The sequence below is a fragment of the Mytilus edulis genome, chromosome 12, assembly GCF_963676685.1.
Source record: "Mytilus edulis chromosome 12, xbMytEdul2.2, whole genome shotgun sequence".
In the NCBI taxonomy this organism is placed as follows: domain Eukaryota; kingdom Metazoa; phylum Mollusca; class Bivalvia; order Mytilida; family Mytilidae; genus Mytilus; species Mytilus edulis.
The window spans coordinates 43168356-43187546 of record NC_092355.1 but is presented as its reverse complement, the minus strand read 5'-3'; the positions used below and the strand labels follow the sequence as shown (position 1 = coordinate 43187546).

The 19191-nt window shown below is 30.8% G+C and overlaps 1 protein-coding gene across 2 annotated transcripts in view; it reads right to left on the bottom strand.

Moving 5' to 3' along the window:
- Positions 1 to 19191, bottom strand: part of LOC139498525 (cartilage matrix protein-like) — a 76638-nt gene that overhangs the window by 3596 nt on the left and 53851 nt on the right. Inside the window, exons 3-6 of one of the 2 annotated variants that reach the window (XM_071286946.1) lie at positions 6464 to 6575; positions 4445 to 4558; positions 2828 to 2941; positions 1612 to 1895 (exon numbers count right to left, since the gene is read on the bottom strand). In XM_071286946.1, the coding sequence (XP_071143047.1) occupies positions 1612 to 1895; positions 2828 to 2941; positions 4445 to 4558; positions 6464 to 6575 (624 nt within the window). The remainder of the gene's footprint in view (positions 1 to 1611; positions 1896 to 2827; positions 2942 to 4444; positions 4559 to 6463; positions 6576 to 19191) is intronic. The other variant, XM_071286947.1, reaches the window with a different exon arrangement.

Below are 19191 nucleotides of genomic sequence, written 5' to 3'. Positions count from 1 at the left end.
TACTATAAAGGGCAATAACACCTTAAGGGGTAAACTGACGATTTTGGTCATGTTGAATTATTTGTAGATCTTACTTTGCGGAACATTATAGCTGTTTACAGTTTATCTCTATCTATTATAATATTCAAGATAATAACCAAAAACTACCAAATTTCCTTAAAATTACTAATTCTGGGGCAGCAACCCAACAACCAGTTGTCTGCTTTGCCTGAAAATTTCAGGGCAGATAGATCTTGTCAAACAATGTAGCCCCTGTCAGATTTGTTCTAAATGCTTTGGTTTCAGAGGTTTAAGCCAAAATCTACATTTCTACCCTATGTACTATTTTTAGCCATGGCGGCCATCTTGGTTGGTTGGCAGGGTCACGACACACATTTTTAAAACTAGATACCCAAATGATGATGGTGGCCAAGTTTGGTTAAATTTTGCCTAGTAGTTTCAGAGGAGAAGATTCTTTAAAAGAATACTAAAATTTAAGAAAAATGGTTAAAAATTGACTTTAAAAGGCAATAACTCCTTTATGGGTCAACTGACAATTTTGGTCATGTTGACTTATTTGTAGATCTTATTTTGCTGAACATTATTGCTGTAACAGTTTATCTCTATCTATAATAATAATCAAGATAATAAGCAAAAACTGCAAAATGTCCTTAAAATTACTTATTCAGGGGCAGCAACCCAACAACGAGTTGTCCTACTTGTCTGAAAATTTCAGGGCAGATAGATCTTGACCTAATAGATTATTTAACCCCCATGTCAGATTTGCTCTAAATGCATTGGTTTTAGAGATATAAGCCAAAATCTACATTTTACCCCTATGTTCTATTTTTAGCTATGGTGGCCATCTTGATTGGTTGGCAGGGTCACGCCACACATTTTTTAAACTAGATACCCCAATGATGATTGTGGCCATGTTTGGAATAATTTGGCCCAGTAGTTTCAGAGGAGAAGATTTTTGTAAAAGATTACTAAGATTTACGAAAGATGGTTAAAAATTGACTATAAAGGGCAATAATTCCTAAAGGGATAAAAAATGACCATTTCGGTCATGTTGACTTATTTGTAAATCTTACTTTGCTGAACATTATTGCTGTTTACAGTTTATCTCTATCTATAATAATATTCAAGATAATAACCAAAAACAGTCAAATTTCCTTAAAATTACCAATTTAGGGGCAGCAACCCAACAACGGGTTGTCCAATTCATCTCAAAATTTCAGCGCAAATAGATCTTGATCCGATAAACAATTTTACCCCACGTCACATTTGCTCTAAATGCTTTGGTTTTTGAGTTATAAGCCAAAAACTGCATTTTACCCCTATGTTCTTTTTTTAGCCATGACGGCCATCTTGGTTGGTTGGCCGGGTCACCGGACTATTTTTTTAAACTAAATACCCCAATGATGATTGTGGCCAAGTTTGGGATAATTTGGCCCAGTAGTTTCAGAGCAGACGACGGCGACGGACGACGGACGACGGACGCCGGACGACGGACGACGGACGACGGACGACGGATGCAAAGTTATTGGAAAAGCTCACTTGGCCTTTTGGGCCAGGTGAGCATAAAATGAATACGATAACATATAATTTAAATATAATTGATTTAGATACCTCAACGGCTTTTGACAAGGCAACTTTGGTGTACGTTGGCGAATGTATTCCGTGGATTTGTTTCAAAGCTTGGAGAATATCGGGTTTCGATGAGAAGTCGTTGAAGTCGAATAAAACCTGTGCTGTGAACCCGTATGTGATGACAGAAAATTGATAGTCATTTGCTCCCATTGGAAGTTTGTTCACAAATTTTGAAATAAATTCTATTGTACGATTAATATCACTTTCCTGGCTACTTGAACTGTCCACAATAAATGTTATATCTGCATGTCCCGGTCTACAGTCTGCAAAAGAGGTCATTCTTTGAACAATTCTGCTATTTATATCGGAGGGATGATTATTTCTATCGTTAAAAGAGAAAGACGGTAGATTTTTCTTTCATCCGTTGCTAGATCTGCTTTATTTTTTGTTTGGTACATATTTATTTCCTAGAGAAATCCTATAAGTGGCATTCTATATATTCAACTTCTTTTTTGGTGTTTATATCTCATTGGTGATGTGTTTTACGAGACCTTGTTGTATATGCATTAAAAACAATGAATATATAATATTGAAAATAATGTGTTATAAGTTTGTTTACTAGTTACTATTCACCTTCTTTCACCAGTACTGACAACTGCAACTGATTTTAAATAGAACTAAGGATAAACATTGTTAATTTTCCAGTTTTGTGAATTAATTTAATTGATATATTCTTGTATTTATAAATTAAATGTTTACAAAATTTTGAATTTTTGGAAATACTAAGGCTTTTCTACCTCAGGCATAGATTACCGTAGCTGTATTTGGCAACACTTTTAGGAATTTTGGATCTCAGTGCTCTTCAACTTCGTACCTTATTTGGCTTTTTTTTTAAACTTTTTTGGATTCGAGCGTCACTGATGAGTCTTTTGTAGACGAAACGCGCGTATGGCGTATATATAAAATTTAGTCCTGGTATCTATGATGAGTTTATTTTCAAAGCTGTACCATATTTAAATGTGCAAATTGACTAATTGAAAGTACTGACATTCCGGTTATGCCAATAATCCCACAATTGCCAAAGGGTCAACTGAATTTATAATTTGTGATAAAGTAAAGTTGTCAAAAGTTTGATAATCTATTTTCGATATTCTATTTTCTGCGGCAGAATTCTTTGGTTTATGTAAACATAGTAAATGAAATAACATAAAAAAAGAAACATTCCTTCGTATATTGAGTTAATATATTTGATCACCTTTTTCACATGTTGTGCCATTAAACCGCTTTGTACAATGACAAGAAAAGTTAGCCCATTTATCTGTACAAGATCCTCCATTCTGACATGGTACTGATAGACATTCGTTCTTATCTGTAAAAAGAATGGTAATAATTTACAAAGCGATGAAAGAAAACATACTATACTCATATCATCCGTTACGCCTGGGAAACATAACTGAACTGAAAGGTATTCTATCTGCATGCCTGTTTTATAACCCTACTTAAAGCTGACGAGGAAAGGAAATAACTCGACTAGCGAAATATAAATTGTATAGCCTAGTTAGCCATGTGAACTAGATGGTTGGAAAAATTGTACACGGTGTTGCTAAAAAATATTATTTTGAGGCAATATTGACTACAGTTGAAAGTTATTTTAAATATTTATCCATTTTATTGATTTGAAATTACATGCAATTATAAAATGACTGGACAAATAATGAAATATGCAAAATGACCAAATTGCGAAAAATGTTGAAACAAGAATGTGTCCAAAGTACACGGATGCCCCACTCGCACTATCATTTTCCATGTTCTATGGACCGTGAAATTGGGTAATTATCTTATTTGGCATTAAAATTGGAAAGATTATATCATAAGCAACAAGTGTACTAAGTTTCAAGTTGATTGGACTTCAGCTTCATCAAAAACTACCTTGACCAAAAACTTTAACCTGAAACTCCCACTTTCATTTTCTATGTTCAGTGGACCGTGAAATTGGGGTCAAAAGTCTAATTTGGCTTAAAAATTAGAAAGATCATCTCATAAGCAACAAGTGCACTAAGTTTCAAGTTGATTGGACTTCAGCTTCATCAAAAACTACCTTGACCAAAAGCTTTAACCTGGACGGACGAACGGAACCACAGACGGACAGACGGACAGACGGACGGACGAACAGAGCCACAGACCAGAAAACATAATGCCCCTCTACTATCGTAGTTGGGGCATAAAAATGCCCCTATGTAAGTTAGAGAAATCCTAGTTTGTACCAATTAACAAACGGATATATTATTGTTTCTTAAACTGCCATTAAAAAGAAGTACTTTTAAATATAATCAATTCACGAATCCGTTAGTATACTTGTTAATGGTACTAATTTTGAGCGTTTGTAAATTCCATTTTGCCAGTAAAGCTATAGCAATGCTTTAAATATATTATGCACGTTCTGGATTACCTTTAATTAGGTTGGCTTGATACAACAAACATGCATACAATATTTTAAAATAGAATTAAGAAAGTACTTCTGAAGAATAAAATGTAAGCAAAGATTAGTAGCAATACCTTAATTGCATTCATGTGTACGGTTTCATCTTTGTTGTTTTATTGTGTGAATATAGAAAAGTTAATTTTGTTCTTGGCTATGAACAGGTCCTTGCATTTGATGCCATTTTTGTTTATAACATGTTTATTTTTACAATATATATGGTGATTCCGGACTATTTTGCATGGTTTTCTCATAGAAAGGCTTTAAAATGTTAGTGTATCCATAAAAGACAACCAATACCAAGAGTTATAAACGCAACTATAAAACAATTTGTTATAGTCTTTTGCAACACTGTTCAATATTATGTCTGTTAATTGAACAATTTTAACTGACCAGTACTGCAGCTTGTTGCTTCGTCCCAGCCGGGAATACAATTACATCTGTAACTTCCGGTTAAGTCATGACACGATCCGCCATTACTACATGGAAAGGATAAACACTGATCATCTACAAAGTAAGATATTTAACATGTTTAATGTCAATAGCTAGCTGTCAAAATTACTGTTGAATCATTTATAAAGAGTAATTGCGCGTAGACTTTTGTGTGGGAACTTTTACATATTATACTTCATATTTTCAACTGAATATTATTAAGGTAGCACAATACAAAGATTTTATACCTCCAATTCCATAGTTTTAAAATGCTGTAACTTTCATTATAATGCTTAAAAATTTATAATAGTGGTATCTATGGATAACTAACAGATTACTCTTCCAAATTAATTCAGTGTTAGTATTATACAACAATTGTGTTATCAATTATAATGATAACTATGTCTACAAAGTTTTACAACAAAATTCCACTTTCAATTGAAAATAGCTTCTTCATGATACCCACGAGAGAGTTGATTTTATTATATACTAGAACACACCCGCGGGCATTCAGAGCGTAGTTTAAAGTATGTAAAGTGTTGTTGGAAGAATTTTGTGAAATATTGAATGACTGGAGAATTTCAGCAAAATTATCATAAATCATAGGTTATTGGGGACAGGAAAATGTTTTTTTTAATCCCTCCTCCTTTTTTTCCAAAATTCCCAATGTGTGGTTTTCTATCAATTTCAATATGAATATACATGTAGTATGTTATGAACATTTAAGTAAGGAGCCTGTACTTCAGTGGTTGTCGTTTGTTTATGCGTTACATATTTTTTTTTTATTCATTTTTTGTACATAAATAAGGCCGCTAGTTTTCTCGTTTGAATTGTTTTACATTTTCATTTCGGTGCCTTTTAAAGCTGAGTATGCGGTATGGTCTTTGTTCGTTGTTGAAGGCCGTACGATGACCTATAGTTGTTAATTTCTGTGTCATTTTGGTCTCTTGTGGAGAGTTGTCAACATGGCAATCATACCACATCTTCTTTTTTTTTGTAATCAATGAATTTTGTAAAAGATTTAATGACTGGAGAATTTCAGAAAAGGTATCAAAAGTGCACATAAATAATTTTAGCGCTTATCTGTATATTATGAGCATTCACTATATAAATGAAGTGTATTTACTTTCAATTCTAAGTTTTCTAATCGTTCAATCATATAAATGGATGACAAATGCGACTATGCACTGTACCTATAGGACACAGAGGCGTGTTGATTAATTTATTGTGGAAAGAAGAGAAGCGACACCCAAAATGAGGTCTTCTCGTTTAATAGTATAGATTGTTCCTTGAGTCATTATCTACAAAAGGTTGTCTTAGATTTTGGATAGAATGTATATATCAAATTTTACACCTAATCATACATTATCTACTTTTATGTGGTAAGGATGTTTACACTAATTACAAATTTATTAGAGAATGGAATACGATAGCGATAATTTGAGACACACTTTTGAAGCTGTGTTGATTAAGATAACGTTGAAATTTCGTGTGTAAGTATAGAGATGAAAGAGTTAAATGCATTAAAGTGAAATTACCAAGCTTTTGCCCTTAATTGCATAATAAATGATTACATAATGATTACATAACAAAAATATTGCATTCATTTAAAAGATTATTATTTTATCTATCAGTATATACCTCTTTTATTAATTTATATGCAGTTTTAAGAAAGTTACAGCATTTTAAAGGTTGTGGATTGGAAGTAAAAAAATCTTTGTATTGTGCTACCTTAAACACCAACGTTAACATAACTATAGTTCATTTAGTGTTAAACGTCACTGACTGTCACGTCAAATCTATGATGCTATTTCGTACCCGTCAATTTTTATATTTGAGGTAATGCATTAGATTGAATGAGTCAGTCAGCACTAACTTAGATTTGATATTTTAAATACGTTTGTAGCTTGTGTATTTTCACTATACATGTGCAATCTATTCAACTCTACGCAAAACTATTTTCAAGTTTTTGCAACATACCTGTGCAACCTATTTGCCAATGACTAGGGCATGGAGTAGCGAGATAGCAAGTTTGTGTCGGTAAACATGACGAAGTTGAACATCGGATCTCTCTTGAATTTTCGTTGTGTTGCTAAAACAATTAAAAATATATATATATAGTTGTTTTTGGTATTTTGCACAATACCAGTTCCAGATATATAATGCGTTGATAACATTTAAGGATTAACTTCTTGAGACATACTTGAATTTCAAAATTCAAGAACGTTTCATAACTTAATAACAGGTCTGACATACTGTTTGGTTTATCTTTAGAGCTGAAGGCTGTCAAATCTATAATGCCGATATACACATCCTAGTAAACTGAAAATAGTTACATAAATTATTTGTTTACACCCAGTGTCCTGTCTTTAAGGTATATATGGAACGATATCATATTTAATATTGTATCAAAAAAATTTAATTCTGCCTGCACAATGGGCCGAGAGGGACAACTAAACACATAAAAAGGTGCTACACATTCTCAGAATGCAATTTCAGATATTCCATTAATGTTCACAATCTGATCAAAGTGAACTGTGCATCAAACGGTCAAACGAACACCGTCCCTACAATGATCTAGTCACGAGACCGGAAATGCCCAGGTGACCACAATGATGTTGCTGCACTTATTAAATCATTTCTTTTATAAAATTATTCGATTGTTGTCTTGTTTATCATTTCTTTTTTCCTTTACATTAAAAATCAATAATGGTAAACATTTGTCTTTCATTTCTGCATTTGTTTACTCTCCTTTTGCAATTTTCAGTCTACTAGGATGTGTGTGTATATCTGCATTATTGATTAAGGTAGCACTACAGTCAGAATTTTCTGACTCCAATCAACAGTCTTTAAAGATTAATTTCTCCAAAACTACTGAATGGATTTTTAAAATCTTTAACTCATTTTCAAGCTGAAATATAACTCTTTCTTAATTTATATATAAGTTAATTTTTGGTTTGATTAATCTCAAAATATAGCTCATTAAATGCCAAAAAAAGTGGTCTTCCAACTTGGATGAAAATGGCACATTCATGTCAAATGGTAGTTAAAATTTGTTTTCATCCCTTTAATCAACTATATACAATCTCCAAAACCGTGTCTCAGATTTTTTATATATGCTTCCAGTAAGAAGATATATTGATTTAACTGCTGGGTGCCAAACCTCATTTCACCTTTCATCTTTGGAGACCTATAAATTCATTTAGAAATAAATTATCCAAAAACTGGGACACGGTATTGTAGAAAATACACCCTTTAATCATATATATCAAAGTCAAGCCAGAGGGGGTACCAATAAAGTTTCTATTTTCATTTTTTCCTTGCAATTTTCATGAAAAATTGTTCTGAGAAATGACCTAAAAACTGAATTTCCCCCCTTAGAACCCCTATAAAATCAATATAAATACAAACTTCCACTGGGAACACCCCAGGAGTGTTCTGATACCATTACTATATCAATAGAACCACACACTTCGTGTCTTTGATGCTCTAATGCTGTAAATTTTGCATTATATGTGAACTGTCCAACACTAACTTGGCATTTGGCGGTAGTTTGACGTCACAGATATGACCAACATCTGTGATGAAGTAATTAATATAGACAAAGCTCCGCCTCTTTCCAGACAGTCTCAGATAAGAGAAAAACATGATTGACCAGCTGCATTTAATCCATGTTTAGCATCATTATTCTCTATATATATAGAATAATTTTCATTTGAATTTTAAAAAAAGGAAATAAACTATGTCTGAAATTAGCTAGAACATTAAAAGTGTGCATAAAAACATGTTCATAAAAAGACCAAGACCACCCTTTCCTTGAAAATACATTTAATTTAAATAGGACTGAAAAAAAATACACATGAACTGAAAATTTGTTAAAATTCATAAAACTATATTTAAATGATGAAGACCAAAGAGAACAAATTTGTACAGGCAGTCAGGGGCTTTCAAAAATGCTTCCCCTCTCTTTTCCATAGTACTTTTTTTCCTTTTTGGTAGATTTTTTCCCTTTTAAGTTTTTTCTTTTTCTTTTTCTTTGTTCACTTCCATGTTATATAAAGAATATTTGTTGCAAAAGATAAGACTACAATATTTATCTTGTGGTCAAGGATTAACAGCTGGACACTGGTATCAACAGATGATTGACATATTAGACCCTCCCAAATGCCTATATATTTAGATTAATTACCATGTGCTGTTATTTACATATATTCATTATCAATTTTCTCCCTGTTGTGATATGATAATGACTTTGGGATTTTTACAAACTGTGCAGAATAATACTTACTTCGAAATTATGTGATAAAAAAAATATGATAAAAAAATCATTGTTAGACTGTAGTGCTACCTTAAGCAGCTTTCGGCTATAAAGATAAACCAAACAGTTGTTGTTCTTTCATTTTTGATGTGTTTTGTCATTTGATTTTGCCAAGATTAGGAACTTTCCGATTTGATTTGAGTTCAGCATTTTTGTGATTTTACTTTTTTTGTCCATAGTACATATTCATTTAGATTTTGCTTATGTTTTGGTTCAAAAGCATTTATCTATAAATAATTCTATCAGGAAAATTCGTTGACTTTGCCTCTTATCTATTTGTGTTTATAAGCAGTGTGAAACATTCCTATTCTATGCAAAATTAAACATCGAACAATGTGCAAGTGCAAGATGCATGTCACCAATTGTGAATTCAAACAAAACTCTTTCTAACGCTTATTATTTTCACTGTAGCACTGGAAAGGATTAAACTTTATATATGCAAAGTATTTCTTTGGTTGAAATAAAGGTAAATACTGAACAATTTTTTTAAAAGTGCCAATTTAACAAAGACTAATAGGGGGAAATCAATGGTGGTATTACACCTATACACTAATCTTTCAAATGTGTGAATATGTCATTAGCATTAGAAAAAAGCATAAATATGTGCAAATATCAATAACTAGGGGTAAACATATATAAGATACGGTATGTATTAATATTTAAGGAAGGACATGACGTTTAGCAGCCGAAAAATCGTAATTGACTGAAGTTGTCATTTTATAAATGCAAGTATGTGGTTGACCTTGACCTTTGCGATTTGTGTGTAAATAAGATAGGTGACCGTTTGTTCGAAGGGAACATGCATTTTTCTTTTTTTTTTTTTTGGGGGGGGGGGTTGATATTTAGGAAGTACACCACTAATTCATGGTCCCATTGCTTTCTATGTTAAATTCCTCCGTTTCAAGTAGGCACACCTCTTTTGTTTTAAGTTCAAATAAAGTGGCAATCATTGCATTTCAAAGCAACACTTTATGGTGTCTTGTACTGAAAAAATCAACATACCTTTAATTGCATATAAGAAAGAACTGGTTCCCGAAACTTTGGATGTACCAAAACAGGTACTTCAGATCTGACAAACAGACAAAATGTACCCTCTTTTTAAAATTTGATGCATTTTTTTTAATATTCAAAATCAAAAGTCCAAAAGTGTTTTACAATGATCACCAGTCCTTCAGCTTTCATTTGATACCAACAATACCTAAATATTCTACATATTTTGAAAGTTACACTCATGCGTAGGAACTATTTTGTGTTAAATATGTACTACTTTCTGGTATGTGCTTTCTGGCCGGGCCTGAATTAGTGGTGTTACACCTATAACAGAACCAAACTTGCTATATTGACTTGAGCATTACTTTATTTCATTCTATGATCTATTTCAAGCAATAAAAAACATATAAAGCTTTAGCTCAAATACTATTTTACTAATTTTAAGCTCAAATTGGACTGGTAGTAACATATGGGTTATTCAAAGAAAACTGCATATGGGTATTACCAATGGCCAATATACTTTTTTTATTCTCAATATCATTGTTTTATTTATTAATTTCTATTAGGAAAGCTATGTGCTTACCAATAGTCATATTTTAATCAGAGGTTCTTCATCAAATAAAAATATATTAGTCCAAACTTAAGACATGAATGAGAAAATTGTCCCCCCTTTTTTCTTTAAATTGGAAAAGGGCTTTTTTTTGTATAAACCATAATTCTGTGGTAAAACATAGATTATTAAGAGCAATTTATATATCTCTCAGCTAGATAACTTGCTAAACTGGTTCAAAATTGCATGTACAGTGAGCTTTTAGAATTCTTATATTAGTGTATACCATTTGCATAGATTGTAAAAGGCTACCATATAAAACACAAAAAACTTGAAAAATCATAAGATTATTTTGACCAAGAGCTATTTTATACCATATACAAGTCATAAAATACATGTTTTATTGATTTCAATCACAAAAAATGCAAAAATAAGAACTTGGAGTCAAGTCTTAACTGCATGCATGTTGTATGACCATAAAAGGCTAAAATACTTGTGTATGCCAATTCAAGAGCTTAAATTTCCCATAAACAGGATGTTTCACCAAAAAAAGATGATTAAACATGATTACTAACATCAAATTTGACTTATTTTCATTGGAATAGGTACAACTTCTAAAAATTGGATTTCTGATGATTCTCTGTAATAGGAAGTACACCACTAATTCATGGTCACATTGCTTTCTATGTTAAATTCCTCCGTTTCAAGTAGGCACACCTCTTTTGTTTTAAGTTCAAATAAAGTGGCAATCATTGCATTTCAAAGCAACACTTTATGGTGTCTTGTACTGAAAAAATCAACATACCTTTAATTGCATATAAGAAAGAACTGGTTCCCGAAACTTTGGATGTACCAAAACAGGTACTTCAGATCTGACAAACAGACAAAATGTACCCTCTTTTTAAAATTTGATGCATTTTTTTTAATATTCAAAATCAAAAGTCCAAAAGTGTTTTACAATGATCACCAGTCCTTCAGCTTTCATTTGATACCAACAATACCTAAATATTCTACATATTTTGAAAGTTACACTCATGCGTAGGAACTATTTTGTGTTAAATATGTACTACTTTCTGGTATGTGCTTTCTGGCCGGGCCTGAATTAGTGGTGTTACACCTATAACAGAACCAAACTTGCTATATTGACTTGAGCATTACTTTATTTCATTCTATGATCTATTTCAAGCAATAAAAAACATATAAAGCTTTAGCTCAAATACTATTTTACTAATTTTAAGCTCAAATTGGACTGGTAGTAACATATGGGTTATTCAAAGAAAACTGCATATGGGTATTACCAATGGCCAATATACTTTTTTTATTCTCAATATCATTGTTTTATTTATTAATTTCTATTAGGAAAGCTATGTGCTTACCAATAGTCATATTTTAATCAGAGGTTCTTCATCAAATAAAAATATATTAGTCCAAACTTAAGACATGAATGAGAAAATTGTCCCCCCTTTTTTCTTTAAATTGGAAAAGGGCTTTTTTTTGTATAAACCATAATTCTGTGGTAAAACATAGATTATTAAGAGCAATTTATATATCTCTCAGCTAGATAACTTGCTAAACTGGTTCAAAATTGCATGTACAGTGAGCTTTTAGAATTCTTATATTAGTGTATACCATTTGCATAGATTGTAAAAGGCTACCATATAAAACACAAAAAACTTGAAAAATCATAAGATTATTTTGACCAAGAGCTATTTTATACCATATACAAGTCATAAAATACATGTTTTATTGATTTCAATCACAAAAAATGCAAAAATAAGAACTTGGAGTCAAGTCTTAACTGCATGCATGTTGTATGACCATAAAAGGCTAAAATACTTGTGTATGCCAATTCAAGAGCTTAAATTTCCCATAAACAGGATGTTTCACCAAAAAAAGATGATTAAACATGATTACTAACATCAAATTTGACTTATTTTCATTGGAATAGGTACAACTTCTAAAAATTGGATTTCTGATGATTCTCTGTAATAGGAAGTACACCACTAATTCATGGTCCCATTGCTTTCTATGTTAAATTCCTCCGTTTCAAGTAGGCACACCTCTTTTGTTTTAAGTTCAAATAAAGTGGCAATCATTGCATTTCAAAGCAACACTTTATGGTGTCTTGTACTGAAAAAATCAACATACCTTTAATTGCATATAAGAAAGAACTGGTTCCCGAAACTTTGGATGTACCAAAACAGGTACTTCAGATCTGACAAACAGACAAAATGTACCCTCTTTTTAAAATTTGATGCATTTTTTTTAATATTCAAAATCAAAAGTCCAAAAGTGTTTTACAATGATCACCAGTCCTTCAGCTTTCATTTGATACCAACAATACCTAAATATTCTACATATTTTGAAAGTTACACTCATGCGTAGGAACTATTTTGTGTTAAATATGTACTACTTTCTGGTATGTGCTTTCTGGCCGGGCCTGAATTAGTGGTGTTACACCTATAACAGAACCAAACTTGCTATATTGACTTGAGCATTACTTTATTTCATTCTATGATCTATTTCAAGCAATAAAAAACATATAAAGCTTTAGCTCAAATACTATTTTACTAATTTTAAGCTCAAATTGGACTGGTAGTAACATATGGGTTATTCAAAGAAAACTGCATATGGGTATTACCAATGGCCAATATACTTTTTTTATTCTCAATATCATTGTTTTATTTATTAATTTCTATTAGGAAAGCTATGTGCTTACCAATAGTCATATTTTAATCAGAGGTTCTTCATCAAATAAAAATATATTAGTCCAAACTTAAGACATGAATGAGAAAATTGTCCCCCCTTTTTTCTTTAAATTGGAAAAGGGCTTTTTTTTGTATAAACCATAATTCTGTGGTAAAACATAGATTATTAAGAGCAATTTATATATCTCTCAGCTAGATAACTTGCTAAACTGGTTCAAAGTTGCATGTACAGTGAGCTTTTAGAATTCTTATATTAGTGTATACCATTTGCATAGATTGTAAAAGGCTACCATATAAAACACAAAAAACTTGAAAAATCATAAGATTATTTTGACCAAGAGCTATTTTATTCCATATACAAGTCATAAAATACATGTTTTATTGATTTCAATCACAAAAAATGCAAAAATAAGAACTTGGAGTCAAGTCTTAACTGCATGCATGTTGTATGACCATAAAAGGCTAAAATACTTGTGTATGCCAATTCAAGAGCTTAAATTTCCCATAAACAGGATGTTTCACCAAAAAAAGATGATTAAACATGATTACTAACATCAAATTTGACTTATTTTCATTGGAATAGGTACAACTTCTAAAAATTGGATTTCTGATGATTCTCTGTAATATATAACAGAACCAAACTTGCTATATTGACTTGAGCATTACTTTATTTCATTCTATGATCTATTTCAAGCAATAAAAAACATATAAAGCTTTAGCTCAAATACTATTTTACTAATTTTAAGCTCAAATTGGACTGGTAGTAACATATGGGTTATTCAAAGAAAACTGCATATGGGTATTACCAATGGCCAATATACTTTTTTTATTCTCAATATCATTGTTTTATTTATTAATTTCTATTAGGAAAGCTATGTGCTTACCAATAGTCATATTTTAATCAGAGGTTCTTCATCAAATAAAAATATATTAGTCCAAACTTAAGACATGAATGAGAAAATTGTCCCCCCTTTTTTCTTTAAATTGGAAAAGGGCTTTTTTTTGTATAAACCATAATTCTGTGGTAAAACATAGATTATTAAGAGCAATTTATATATCTCTCAGCTAGATAACTTGCTAAACTGGTTCAAAATTGCATGTACAGTGAGCTTTTAGAATTCTTATATTAGTGTATACCATTTGCATAGATTGTAAAAGGCTACCATATAAAACACAAAAAACTTGAAAAATCATAAGATTATTTTGACCAAGAGCTATTTTATACCATATACAAGTCATAAAATACATGTTTTATTGATTTCAATCACAAAAAATGCAAAAATAAGAACTTGGAGTCAAGTCTTAACTGCATGCATGTTGTATGACCATAAAAGGCTAAAATACTTGTGCATGCCAATTCAAGAGCTTAAATTTCCCATAAACAGGATGTTTCACCAAAAAAAGATGATTAAACATGATTACTAACATCAAATTTGACTTATTTTCATTGGAATAGGTACAACTTCTAAAAATTGGATTTCTGATGATTCTCTGTTATAACAGAACCAAACTTGCTATATTGACTTGAGCATTACTTTATTTCATTCTATGATCTATTTCAAGCAATAAAAAACATATAAAGCTTTAGCTCAAATACTATTTTACTAATTTTAAGCTCAAATTGGACTGGTAGTAACATATGGGTTATTCAAAGAAAACTGCATATGGGTATTACCAATGGCCAATATACTTTTTTTATTCTCAATATCATTGTTTTATTTATTAATTTCTATTAGGAAAGCTATGTGCTTACCAATAGTCATATTTTAATCAGAGGTTCTTCATCAAATAAAAATATATTAGTCCAAACTTAAGACATGAATGAGAAAATTGTCCCCCCTTTTTTCTTTAAATTGGAAAAGGGCTTTTTTTTGTATAAACCATAATTCTGTGGTAAAACATAGATTATTAAGAGCAATTTATATATCTCTCAGCTAGATAACTTGCTAAACTGGTTCAAAATTGCATGTACAGTGAGCTTTTAGAATTCTTATATTAGTGTATACCATTTGCATAGATTGTAAAAGGCTACCATATAAAACACAAAAAACTTGAAAAATCATAAGATTATTTTGACCAAGAGCTATTCTATACCATATACAAGTCATAAAATACATGTTTTATTGATTTCAATCACAAAAAATGCAAAAATAAGAACTTGGAGTCAAGTCTTAACTGCATGCATGTTGTATGACCATAAAAGGCTAAAATACTTGTGTATGCCAATTCAAGAGCTTAAATTTCCCATAAACAGGATGTTTCACCAAAAAAAGATGATTAAACATGATTACTAACATCAAATTTGACTTATTTTCATTGGAATAGGTACAACTTCTAAAAATTGGATTTCTGATGATTCTCTGTAATAGGAAGTACACCACTAATTCATGGTCCCATTGCTTTCTATGTTAAATTCCTCCGTTTCAAGTAGGCACACCTCTTTTGTTTTAAGTTCAAATAAAGTGGCAATCATTGCATTTCAAAGCAACACTTTATGGTGTCTTGTACTGAAAAAATCAACATACCTTTAATTGCATATAAGAAAGAACTGGTTCCCGAAACTTTGGATGTACCAAAACAGGTACTTCAGATCTGACAAACAGACAAAATGTACCCTCTTTTTAAAATTTGATGCATTTTTTTTAATATTCAAAATCAAAAGTCCAAAAGTGTTTTACAATGATCACCAGTCCTTCAGCTTTCATTTGATACCAACAATACCTAAATATTCTACATATTTTGAAAGTTACACTCATGCGTAGGAACTATTTTGTGTTAAATATGTACTACTTTCTGGTATGTGCTTTCTGGCCGGGCCTGAATTAGTGGTGTTACACCTATAACAGAACCAAACTTGCTATATTGACTTGAGCATTACTTTATTTCATTCTATGATCTATTTCAAGCAATAAAAAACATATAAAGCTTTAGCTCAAATACTATTTTACTAATTTTAAGCTCAAATTGGACTGGTAGTAACATATGGGTTATTCAAAGAAAACTGCATATGGGTATTACCAATGGCCAATATACTTTTTTTATTCTCAATATCATTGTTTTATTTATTAATTTCTATTAGGAAAGCTATGTGCTTACCAATAGTCATATTTTAATCAGAGGTTCTTCATCAAATAAAAATATATTAGTCCAAACTTAAGACATGAATGAGAAAATTGTCCCCCCTTTTTTCTTTAAATTGGAAAAGGGCTTTTTTTTGTATAAACCATAATTCTGTGGTAAAACATAGATTATTAAGAGCAATTTATATATCTCTCAGCTAGATAACTTGCTAAACTGGTTCAAAATTGCATGTACAGTGAGCTTTTAGAATTCTTATATTAGTGTATACCATTTGCATAGATTGTAAAAGGCTACCATATAAAACACAAAAAACTTGAAAAATCATAAGATTATTTTGACCAAGAGCTATTTTATACCATATACAAGTCATAAAATACATGTTTTATTGATTTCAATCACAAAAAATGCAAAAATAAGAACTTGGAGTCAAGTCTTAACTGCATGCATGTTGTATGACCATAAAAGGCTAAAATACTTGTGTATGCCAATTCAAGAGCTTAAATTTCCCATAAACAGGATGTTTCACCAAAAAAAGATGATTAAACATGATTACTAACATCAAATTTGACTTATTTTCATTGGAATAGGTACAACTTCTAAAAATTGGATTTCTGATGATTCTCTGTAATATATAACAGAACCAAACTTGCTATATTGACTTGAGCATTACTTTATTTCATTCTATGATCTATTTCAAGCAATAAAAAACATATAAAGCTTTAGCTCAAATACTATTTTACTAATTTTAAGCTCAAATTGGACTGGTAGTAACATATGGGTTATTCAAAGAAAACTGCATATGGGTATTACCAATGGCCAATATACTTTTTTTATTCTCAATATCATTGTTTTATTTATTAATTTCTATTAGGAAAGCTATGTGCTTACCAATAGTCATATTTTAATCAGAGGTTCTTCATCAAATAAAAATATATTAGTCCAAACTTAAGACATGAATGAGAAAATTGTCCCCCCTTTTTTCTTTAAATTGGAAAAGGGCTTTTTTTTGTATAAACCATAATTCTGTGGTAAAACATAGATTATTAAGAGCAATTTATATATCTCTCAGCTAGATAACTTGCTAAACTGGTTCAAAATTGCATGTACAGTGAGCTTTTAGAATTCTTATATTAGTGTATACCATTTGCATAGATTGTAAAAGGCTACCATATAAAACACAAAAAACTTGAAAAATCATAAGATTATTTTGACCAAGAGCTATTTTATACCATATACAAGTCATAAAATACATGTTTTATTGATTTCAATCACAAAAAATGCAAAAATAAGAACTTGGAGTCAAGTCTTAACTGCATGCATGTTGTATGACCATAAAAGGCTAAAATACTTGTGTATGCCAATTCAAGAGCTTAAATTTCCCATAAACAGGATGTTTCACCAAAAAAAGATGATTAAACATGATTACTAACATCAAATTTGACTTATTTTCATTGGAATAGGTACAACTTCTAAAAATTGGATTTCTGATGATTCTCTGTTATAACAGAACCAAACTTGCTATATTGACTTGAGCATTACTTTATTTCATTCTATGATCTATTTCAAGCAATAAAAAACATATAAAGCTTTAGCTCAAATACTATTTTACTAATTTTAAGCTCAAATTGGACTGGTAGTAACATATGGGTTATTCAAAGAAAACTGCATATGGGTATTACCAATGGCCAATATACTTTTTTTATTCTCAATATCATTGTTTTATTTATTAATTTCTATTAGGAAAGCTATGTGCTTACCAATAGTCATATTTTAATCAGAGGTTCTTCATCAAATAAAAATATATTAGTCCAAACTTAAGACATGAATGAGAAAATTGTCCCCCCTTTTTTCTTTAAATTGGAAAAGGGCTTTTTTTTGTATAAACCATAATTCTGTGGTAAAACATAGATTATTAAGAGCAATTTATATATCTCTCAGCTAGATAACTTGCTAAACTGGTTCAAAATTGCATGTACAGTGAGCTTTTAGAATTCTTATATTAGTGTATACCATTTGCATAGATTGTAAAAGGCTACCATATAAAACACAAAAAACTTGAAAAATCATAAGATTATTTTGACCAAGAGCTATTTTATACCATATACAAGTCATAAAATACATGTTTTATTGATTTCAATCACAAAAAATGCAAAAATAAGAACTTGGAGTCAAGTCTTAACTGCATGCATGTTGTATGACCATAAAAGGCTAAAATACTTGTGTATGCCAATTCAAGAGCTTAAATTTCCCATAAACAGGATGTTTCACCAAAAAAAGATGATTAAACATGATTACTAACATCAAATTTGACTTATTTTCATTGGAATAGGTACAACTTCTAAAAATTGGATTTCTGATGATTCTCTGTAATAGGAAGTACACCACTAATTCATGGTCCCATTGCTTTCTATGTTAAATTCCTCCGTTTCAAGTAGGCACACCTCTTTTGTTTTAAGTTCAAATAAAGTGGCAATCATTGCATTTCAAAGCAACACTTTATGGTGTCTTGTACTGAAAAAATCAACATACCTTTAATTGCATATAAGAAAGAACTGGTTCCCGAAACTTTGGATGTACCAAAACAGGTACTTCAGATCTGACAAACAGACAAAATGTACCCTCTTTTTAAAATTTGATGCATTTTTTTTAATATTCAAAATCAAAAGTCCAAAAGTGTTTTACAATGATCACCAGTCCTTCAGCTTTCATTTGATACCAACAATACCTAAATATTCTACATATTTTGAAAGTTACACTCATGCGTAGGAACTATTTTGTGTTAAATATGTACTACTTTCTGGTATGTGCTTTCTGGCCGGGCCTGAATTAGTGGTGTTACACCTATAACAGAACCAAACTTGCTATATTGACTTGAGCATTACTTTATTTCATTCTATGATCTATTTCAAGCAATAAAAAACATATAAAGCTTTAGCTCAAATACTATTTTACTAATTTTAAGCTCAAATTGGACTGGTAGTAACATATGGGTTATTCAAAGAAAACTGCATATGGGTATTACCAATGGCCAATATACTTTTTTTATTCTCAATATCATTGT